Here is a 10,837-nt window from a genome sequence, read left to right on the forward strand (position 1 = left end):
CTAGAACCCCATACTCGGGTGGCATTTGAGAGAAGATGCCGCATGGCACATTGCAACAATGTATTTCTAGGTAGGACTATCAAAATCCACTCGGGTATCTATGTATTGACAAAAAGTTGGTCCACTGTTTCACAGCCATTACAAATTCCACTCCTGCTGAAGTTTAGCTGAGTATTGGATGGAGTGTTTTTCCAATATCGCTAAGTAACTGGAACATACCCTAATGACCACAGTTTAAAAGTATGAACCATATATCAAAATTGACAGAATGGCTCATACAAGCAAACAACAGTTAAAAGATTACCATACTTAATCAAGAATTGTTCCCAGTCAGAAAGGTAAAATTCCATACCCCAAGAACCAGTTGCCATTGCAAAGGTCTAATATGCAAGGGTTTGCCCTACTCTTGCCTGTTACCCAACTGGCATTGTACCTGGCCCTCACCTTTCATCTTATGGGCAATGATCGGTTGTAGCACCTCAGACAGAGTCTAACTGAGCTTACTGGCAAACACTACACCTAAGCCAAACTCGAGGGGTAGGCCCTGGTATTCCTGTTCTGAGTAAGGGGCTCTTAGATTTAATTATGACATTCATGAGGGTTAAAGTATTGATTGTCCTTAATCTTGTGAATACCTTGGATCAATTTGCTGTGGCTATGTTTGCAGATTTACTGTTGATTTTATTACAAAATGTAGTTTTGCCTAGTTGCCTTTTCCTTAAGGAATATGATATAGTTTTTATGATATATCATGCATATATTATAAACTAGAAATAGCACTTTATTTGAAGGTTTCTTTACAATGTTTTTATTATTTTTTGTCTTCATTTGATTTGCTTCCTAATGCTAGTGAATGCAAAAATCCTTAGTAAGATGTGCAATATCGAGTACAGTAGCTCTTACGCAGGATTAACATGAATAAAATACTATTATTGAAAATAAAATTTTCTCTGCTACATCAAAAAAGATTTTGGGATTGCCCACTCACTAACTGCATTATAATTTTTGTTTCATTTGCAGGGAATTGCATTTAAATAACAATCTTTTACGGGTTTTGCCTTATGAACTTGGACGGCTATTCCAGTTGCAAACCTTGGGTTTAAAAGGTAAAGGGTTTGAATTGCTCTATTCTTTGCATAGTCCTTTATTAGTATATTGATATGACTGATGCTATTACTGTCTTGTTTAAAAAAATCCACCTGTTGACACAAACATTTTAGTTGTTTCAAACTTATTTAATCTGAAAAGCTTTTGAAAAAGAAATAAATATAAAGTGAACAGCTTTATGCATAATAATGCTGTTACTGTTTATAAAATCTTTTTTGATTTCTTTTTAGTAGATTTTATTATTTCTTATGTCAAATGATATTGTATATTCTGAAAGCTATGTGCAGGGCAATTGTATGGCAGAACTAAATTCTTCCTGTTTAACAAAATTAGGTTGCAAGTTCACAAAATAATAGTAGCCACTAAATTATTCTGAGTACAAATCAAAGGGATTTCAATCAACAAGAGGGATCTAAGAAATACCTGACTAAACAGTAAAACACAAGGAAAACAAGCAACATAAAGGGGAGTATAGTCAGCTTCTGCTAATCTTCTGTCTAAGGATTCATTTTTGTATAAACATTTTGAGAATTGCTGAGAACTTGTGTAAGAGGTATCGGACTCGAAGTACGAACTGAGTATAAGATTACAAAGATATGTATGTTAGGTTTATTGGCTAGTCAAAACTAGGCCAGTATGAGTGGGTACGTATGGATTAATGTTTAGAGCTGTAATTTTCCTCCTCAATCCTGTAAAGAATTTTTCACATTTCATTACTTTAAGTTTCAATATTCACATTTTGTTGTATGAGCACATCTATGCTATACTTAAGAATAAATCAATTTTTATAGAAGTGGTAAAATGTTAATAAAAATAGACACAGAAACCCCTTTAACTGGCAAATTACAGATTCATTTCAGTTGGTTTTTTTCAAATGTACAAAACAAAATCAAGATTGCTAAATGTAAAAACAAAAAAAAGTCATCACAATAGAGACAACCTCTCTTAATTATAAATTTACATTTTGTATCACTTTTTGTGTTACTTTGGTTTATGTTAAATTATTGTCTTGTTTCTGGTTTGTTTGATGTTATGTGTATTTATTAAAGAACAGTTACTGCTTTTTTGCTTACATATATTACTGTTTAGTACAGTGCTAATTTAGAGTGACAGCAGATCTGTAGTTGAGTCGTGATTTACTGTATCGAGGTGTAACTACAGTATACTATAAAAACTTACCACTCACTTTGATGCTGCACTTTAAAGGTACAGGCACCCTACAGAACCATTGATTGTTCCTTTTGTAGTTCCTTCCATGGGCACTGACTTGTCATTAATATTAAGAAGACAAAATTTTAGGCTACAACATAACTAATAATACAGTAATAAGAATAATAATCCTCAGACTGGTATAGCATAGGAGACAGAAATGTGTAAAATAAAATTAAATGATTAACAGGCAACAGGATTGCAACTCTGGGCTTTGACTGCACTGCTAAATGCTGATTTAGATTGATAGATAGATACTGTATTAATCCCAAGGGGAAATTCACATACTCCAGCAGCAGCATACTGATAAAAAAAAAATAAATAAAGAATGATAAAAATGCAGGTATAACCAACAATAATTTTGTATACTGTTAACGTTTACCCCCCCGGTTGGAATTGAGGAGTCACATGGTGTGGGGAAGGAACAACCTCCTCAGTCTGTCAGTGCAGCAGGACGGTGACAGCAGTCTGTCGCTGAAGCTGCTCCTCTGTTTGGAGATGATACTGTTCAGTGGATGAGGTGGATTCTTCATGATTGACAGGAGCCTGCTCAGCGCCCGTCGCTCTGCCACAGATGTCAAACTGTCCAGTTCCATGCCTACAATAGATCCTGCCTTCCTCAATAGTTTGTCCAGGCGTGAGGCGTGCGTCTTCATTATGCTGCCTCCTCAGCACATCACTGCGTAGAAAAGGGTGCTCGCCACAACCGTCTGATAGAACATCTGCTGCATCTTACTGCAGATGTTTAAGGACGCCAGCCTTCTAAGGAAGTATAGTCAGCTCTATCCTCTCTTGCACAGAGCATCAGCATTGACAGTACAGTCCAATTTGTCATCCAGCTGCACTACCAGGTATTTATAGGTCTGTACCCTCTGCACACAGTCACCTCTGATGATCACGGGGTCCGTGAAGGGCCTGGGCCTCCTAAAATCCACCACCAGCTCCTTGGTTTTGCTGGTGTTCAGTTGTAGGTGGTTTGAGTCGCACCATTTAACAAAGTCCTTGATTAGGTTCCTATACTCCACCTCCTGCCCACTCCTGATGCAGCCCACGATAGCAGTGTCGTCAGCGAACTTTTGCACGTGGCAGGACTCCGAGTTGTATTGGAAGTCCAATGTATATATGTATAGATGTGCTGTATAGGACTCCCCAGCTCCAACACACAGACCTTCAGCAGTTGTGGCGATACTCCATCTGGACCCACTCCTTTGTTGGCACGAAGTCTTCTCCGCTCTCTGCTCACCTGGGGCCTCATGTATAACGCCGTGCATAGAACTCGCACTATAACATGGCGTAAGCACAAAAGCCGAAATGTGTTTACGCACAGAAAAATCCAGATGCAGGAATCTGTGCGTACTCCAACTTCCACGTTCTTCTGCTACATAAATCCCGATCAGCGTGAAAACTAACGCTCGTGCACGCGCTTTATGTAACGCCCCAAATCCTCCCAGAATTACGCCCATTTGAACATGCAAATCAATATAAATCGCCCTTAAGCGCAGCCTTCTGTGAAAAGACAATGGGAAAAGCACGGGGGAAAATATAAGAATTTCAGCGAATACCAAGTGGAGGCAAATGAAAAACATACTATTTGTTCAAATAAACCGTGGTATAATCAACAAAAGGAAGTTGATCGAGTGACATAGCGTGTTGGAGAAACTTGAAAGCTCACATTCACAAATCGCACAGTGCCGGAAATAAAAAAGAAGTCACATATCAAAGTCGCCGTGAAAAGCCGAGTTGTAAGCCCACTGTCTGAGTGTCATATGAAAGCTTATTAGGGTACAGAGAAAAAGGGCACACAGTGAGGAAAAAGCACGAAATGTCAACTTCAATCTCGACATTTCCACTTTAATCACGTAGTTTATTTTGTCATTAAAGTAGAACATCATAAACTTCATCTTAAAATCGTTTAATTAACCAGTTTCTCAAATCACATCGTAATTAAAGTAGCACATTAAATGCTTTGTTTTGTATTTGATCTTCTATGTGCTCTATGTGTGTGAATCACTACTTGCTTTTCAAAATGGCTCTCTTCCTCCAACTGGACACAGAATCAATTACATTCGTAATATTACAGTTCTCTGAATAACTCAAACACTGAGATGTATACGTGATATAATTTTCATGATGATAGGAGTTAAAGCACGTTATTAAACATGTGTTTCACTTCGATGAAATAATTTATTGCAGCAGTACAATCAAGAGCGGCTCTAGGCTTGTGGTGGCACTGGGCAGAGGAAGAATCGGTGGCTCCTTCGTCCGCCCGTCAGTAAGGTAGCTTATGCACAGTGGATGGCTGCATAGCCGCCTCGTGCTCATGACACAAGCATTTAACTTTTGCCGAAATTTGTCGCTGTGTTTTTAGCTGTGTTGTTATTTTCTCTTTCTGTTTTATATTCAGTATATATTGGCGTAGCCGTCACTGCAGTCAGTGCTTTTCTTTCCCCAAGTAACTGATCGCCATACAATCAGCTCTGTAATAGACGTTAAGCCATCTGTAAGCTTAGCCGATTCTTCAAAACGCTTAAAGAACATTGAAATATCTTCGTAGTACATGTTTAATTATTCTATCCTTAACGACACTCCCAGTGAAGAATATAGATTATTTAAATGAAGTTAAAGTTTTATCTGTATAATTTAATAAACATATTTTGCTGAATTTCACTTTATAAATGATATTGTTTCTGTTTCTGAACCACGAGGTCCGTACAGGAAAGGCTTTAAAACATTTTGCAGTGGCTGAGACAGCGTGTCCTTGAAGCTGTATACCGATAATTCCCTTTCCGATCAGCTGCTGCTGTGATTCACACTCAGATACAGTGATATAAATACTCTGAGTGGTGCAGTGAGAGAAATATTGAAAAAGATGATCCGCTGTGGCAACTCCTAACAAGAGGAGCTGAAAGAAGAAGAAGAAGAAGAAGTGAGAGTAACAACGCTAAAGCAGTTATGGTATTTGGAATACTATGGCTGTTCCCTCTACCATTATATTGTTACAAGTTAATTACAATCAGATGCATTACACTAATAAACAATATGCGGTTAGTTTCGGTGTATTTATAAAGCCGCGTCAGGAAAATAATGAGTAACCACACAGGAACAGTAGCACTGCTTTGACGCTGGGTGCCGCCAGTCTGCAAAACCGAGCGGAGAACTTGCGTACGACAAGGTATGAGGTACCGTGGAAAATGCGTGCTTTACGCCAAGTGTAGGTTTTATACATCGCGATTTGAACGTGGAAGAGTTCTTACGCAACGTTTCTGTGCGTACGCACCGTTTATACATGAGGCCCCTGAGCTGTTGTAATTGTGGGTGGGGAAGTCTCTCCAACGCTGGTATCAGCAGAAGGATGGGTGGAGGGTGCAGTACTCTGAGGTGAGAGTGGGTTAGGGTTGTGAAACCTTTTAAAGAAGTTGTTCATCTGGTTTGCTCTCTCCACGTCTCTCTCGATGGTGGCACCCCGCTTCGAGCTGCAGCCAGTGATGATGTTCATCCCATCCCACACTTCCCTCATGCTGTTATTCTGCAACTTCTGCTCCAGCTTTCTCCTGTACTGCTCCTTCGCGCCCTGAGCTGGACTCGAGTTCCTTCTGCACGCTTGAGCTCATGCTGTCAAGAGGCAGCAGTCGCCATTCCTACTTAAAAGAGTGCCTGTATGTGTGAACAATGGCAAAAGTCACATTTTGTGCACCTGATTTCTCATCACAGTTGCAGACAGCCAAAGTCTATCAGACCAGCATTAGGCATTAAGACAGAAAGCCCCCCTAAACTGCATCCATTATGGGTCAAGAGTTGCTTTCTAAACTAAAACGCATGTATCTGGGATGTGGAAACAGCAGGATGACAGGAGAACCCCAACACAAACAGATGGAGAAATGTACAGCACATTGAAGTATCAGACATGGCCAAGCATCCATTAATTCAGGTCTCAACCGTAAAGTTGACCTCAATAAAATAAACTAAATTACAGCTGTGATCCACAACACTGTGACAGTTGACATGGCTGGGATAATCCAGGCTTCCTGGCAACTCTTTGACCAAGTTGAAGGTGGAATACAAACATAATGTACAGCATGTTTATATAATATCATATAGTATAATGTATCTCTTTCACATTTATTTGGCTGACACCTCTCTATCCAAAGAGGTTTATAACATTTTGAGATACAATTGGTTATATTTCTTTGTTTTTCCAGTTAAAGCACGGGAAGGTGAAGAGACTTGCTCATGGTCACACAGTGTCAGTTGTGAGGGTTTGAAACCACAAACCTCAGGGTTTAAAGTACAAAGTGTTACCCACTGTGCCCCACTGTAAAATAGTTACAGTTTTACTGTACTGCAATTTATATTCATTAATGTATAATGGTCATATAATTTAAGTTTGCTGGGAATACTTAGTATAAAGTGTTGGAATACATGTTCCAGCTCAGTTTCATCATTTCCCCCTATGGAACAATTAAATGTCTTACTTATTTAAATTTTTAAATTGCAATCTCTTAACTATTTTGTGAAGTGAGCAAAGATTCCACATTTACAGTAAATTGATCCCAAATCCTGGAGCTTGTGAGGATGCAGTCCTAATTATCAGCGAAAGTGAAACAAAACAGGATGGATCACTTTGCAAACTTATCAAACTTGTTCTCAGCTGGAATAGGACAACAAAAACTGCACAATGCTCCAAAGATGCCGATGGGGTAATTCCTGCCATAAACTCATCTTTTCAGGATCAAATACTTATCCATCCAACTATCCTTTTTTGAAATCTACTTTTTATGTCAATATATTGCAAATCAGAGAACTATATAGATTCTTTTGTGGTTTTCATTAAATTTTGCCCTTTATCATAATATAAAATGTTAAAATTACAGTTAATTTTACAAATTGAATTTTAAAATATATTGTATCTCACTGCATTGTGGAACTCCTGGCAGGTGACTCATTGTGTTTTGCATGCTCTGTACTTTGAATTTGAGGAAACCTTAACTGCAGTTTGTCTGACCATTATCAGTTCCAGCCTGTACACTAGGAGGCAGTGCTAAATTGAGACATAGCACTCTTATTGCGATGCAGGTTTCTCTTCTCACATTGTCGCTGTTGGGCCTGCTTTGTTAGTGAACTCACTTTGACATTGTTAAAATAATGCAAATGTAGAAGGATGTGGAATTCATGTGTTCCTGTTATTAGATGTGTTATTCTGTTGCTTCTTTTGGAAGATAACTATGATTCAAGGAGACACTGATGTAAATCAGAAAGCATCTCTAAACAATTATATGACCTACCTGTTTTAACTATAATATTGTGAATGCTGTTTCAGATGGTTTCCACATCCTGATAACTGAATAACAGTTTCATGTCAGTATCATGTTGTTGGCTGTGTGATCATTTATGACCTTTGGAAAGGTTTCCACTTCTCTGTGCTTAAGTTATGTTTATCTTGGTTTGCAATTTACATTTGTTGGAGCTGAATGTGATATAATGAAAACGTCAGATCGGTGTGTGATGCTATACCTAATGCTATGTGTCAATAGCAAGTGGAACACAAAGGCATGCTGCATCATTCTAATTATCTCTTGTACTGTATAGGAAACTTTCACATCGAAATCCTCAGTTAATAGAAACCCACACAGACACAGCGAGAACATGAAACTACAAAAGTCAATGACCAGATGTTCAGGCTCCTGGGGATGTGCGGCAGCAAAGCTAACTAAAATGACCACGTTGGATCTACAATACAATAAAATATCAGTACTCCTCCAAACTACTACGTATGGAACCAAGTAAAAGGAGTCCAGTCCAAAATGGAACAGCCAACAAAGATCTACAGCAAGTGGATCTTGAGTTCATGTCATGTCATTTTCTGAGCTGCTTAGTCCAGACCAGGGTCACAAGGGGTGCTGGCACCAATTCCATTTAGCATAGGGAATAAGGCAGGAACTAATCTGAACAGGACGCAAGTCCATTGCAGGCTGAACACACACACTCAGAACAATTTAGCATTGCTAATTCACCCAAGCTGCATGCCCTTGGACTGTGGGAGGAAACACTAGAGTATCCGGAGGGAGCCTATGCAGACACAAGGAGAACATACAAACTCTACCCAGAGAAGACCCGGGATACGAACTTTGGCCTCCTTACTGCAAGGCAGCAGCGCTACCCATCATAAGAGTTCCACAACAATTTTCAAATAATGAGAATCATATAAAAAAAAAAAAATTAAATGAGAAAATTAATGAATTTAAAAGTATAGAAGGGCGCTCTTGCACATTTTCTACCTGTCTGTAGTGGACAGTGCAATTTTCTATGTGGTTGTATGCTGGGGAAATAGGATTAATGCAGGTGATGCCAACAGACTAAATAAACTGATTTAAAAGGTAGGTTCAATCTTGGAAGTCAGGCTGGACTCACTGGAGAAAGTGGTAAAACAGAGGTCACTTCCGAAGATGCTCACTGTCCTGGACAATGACTCTCATTCCCTGTCTGAGGTATTGGCTAAACAGAAGAGCACGTTCAGCAACAGACGAGGTATCTGCATTGCCCCTCTTACTCTGTAAAGTCATTTCTACCACCAGCCATCAGGCTCTATAGTATGTCTCCTCTTGGCCAAGGTGGTATTGTTTGGTGTGCTTTGTGCTGAATGGTACTGAACTGGACTAGCAGACATCTTAACAGACCCTGACGCTAATTACAATATACCATGCCATTATACTGTGCCTATGACTGACATCCTGTACTGATAAATATATGCAATCTTAATCACTTTACACGTGGTAAATATCTACTCTTTGTTAAGTTACATACATAACATTATGATCATTCCTGTTATACATTTATTTGAACATTTTTTGGAATTTTTTTTTCAGAAATAAAAACATGTCTATCTATCTATCTGTCTATGCTTAGAATACAGTTCTTATTGTACTCTGTGCTCCATTTTTGCATAGCCTTGGAAATTAATTATTACTATTAAAATTACCTTGTGAGGAGGTGCAGGACTGGGCTGTTTGGAGAAGGTTGATCAAGCACATCAAACACACACAGACATGGAAAAAGATGAAGAAGAAGAAGAAGAAGAAGAAGAAGAAAATTACATCAAGAAAGATATTATGAAGAATTATAGTGGAATCAATAATTCTCAAAAATGTGCAGTTCATACAAACAAACCAGCTGCAGAAGCATGTTATGGATAAAAGCATAAAGTATTTAAGAAAATAAAATCAATGATGCAACTCTAATGTCATGAATATTTTAATTTCTTGTCTGGCTACCCTTCCTTTGCTTCTTTAAGGCATCATCACCTTTAAGTGAAAGTCAAGTCACATCACAAATAAAATGATAGTACATTGTTTACAAAAAAATATAGGATTTGCAAGGAGAGGAGACAGCAATAAGGATTTTTAAAGATCTGTAAGTATGGTGTCAAGAGGCAGCAGTCGCCATTCCTACTTAAAAGAGTGCCTGTATGTGTGAACAATGGCAAAAAAAGTCACATTTTGTGCACCTGATTTCTCCATCACAGTTGCAGACAGCCAAAGTCTATCAGACCAGCATTAGGCATTAAGACAGAAAGCCTCCCTAAACTGCATCCATTATGGGTCAAGAGTTGCTTTCTAAACTAAAACGCATGTATCTGGGATGTGGGAAACAGCAGGATGACAGGGAGAACCCCAACACAAACAGATGGAGAAATGTACAGCACATTGTAAGTATCAGACATGGCCAAGCATCCATTAATTCAGGTCTCAACCGTAAAAGTTGACCTCAATAAAATAAACTAAATTACAGCTGTGATCCACAACACTGTGACAGTTGACATGGCTGGGATAATCCAGGCTTCCCTGGCAACTCTTTGACCAAGTTGAAGGTGGGAATACAACATAATGTACAGCATGTTTATATAATATCATATAGTATAATGTATCTCTTTCACATTTATTTGGCTGACACCTCTCTATCCAAAGAGGTTTATAACATTTTGAGATACAATTGGTTATATTTCTTTTGTTTTTCCAGTTAAAGCACAGGAAGGTGAAGAGACTTGCTCATGGTCACACAGTGTCAGTTGTGGGGTTTGAAACCACAAACCTCAGGGTTTAAAGTACAAAGTGTTACCCACTGTGCCCCACTGTATAATAGTTACAGTATATACTGTACTGCAATTTATATTCATTAATGTATAATGGTCATATAATTTAAGTTTGCTGGGAATACTTAGTATAAAGTGTTGGAATACATGTTCCAGCTCAGTTTCATCATTTCCCCCTATGGAACAATTAAATGTCTTACTTATTTAAATTTTTAAATTGCAATCTCTTAACTATTTTGTGAAGTGAAGTAAAGATTCCACATTTACAGTAAATTGATCCCAAATCCCTGGAGCTTGTGAGGATGCAGTCCTAATTATCGCGAAAAGTAGAAAACAAAACGGATGGATCACTTTGCAAACTTATCAAACTTGTCTCAGCTGGAATAGGACAACAAAAACTGCACAATGCTCCAAAGATGCCGATGGGGTAATTCC

General features: G+C 38.5%; 1 protein-coding gene across 1 annotated transcript in view; it reads left to right on the forward strand.

The window, feature by feature from the left end:
- Positions 1–10,391, forward strand: part of cnot6l (CCR4-NOT transcription complex, subunit 6-like) — a 36,481-nt gene extending 26,090 nt beyond the window's left edge. Inside the window, exons 5-6 of the mRNA XM_039757936.1 lie at positions 1,021–1,106; positions 10,330–10,391. Of these exons, the coding sequence (XP_039613870.1) occupies positions 1,021–1,106; positions 10,330–10,391 (148 nt within the window). The remainder of the gene's footprint in view (positions 1–1,020; positions 1,107–10,329) is intronic.
- Positions 10,392–10,837: the final 446 nt, after the last annotated feature.

The sequence above is a fragment of the Polypterus senegalus genome, chromosome 7, assembly GCF_016835505.1.
Source record: "Polypterus senegalus isolate Bchr_013 chromosome 7, ASM1683550v1, whole genome shotgun sequence".
Classification (NCBI taxonomy): domain Eukaryota; kingdom Metazoa; phylum Chordata; class Cladistia; order Polypteriformes; family Polypteridae; genus Polypterus; species Polypterus senegalus.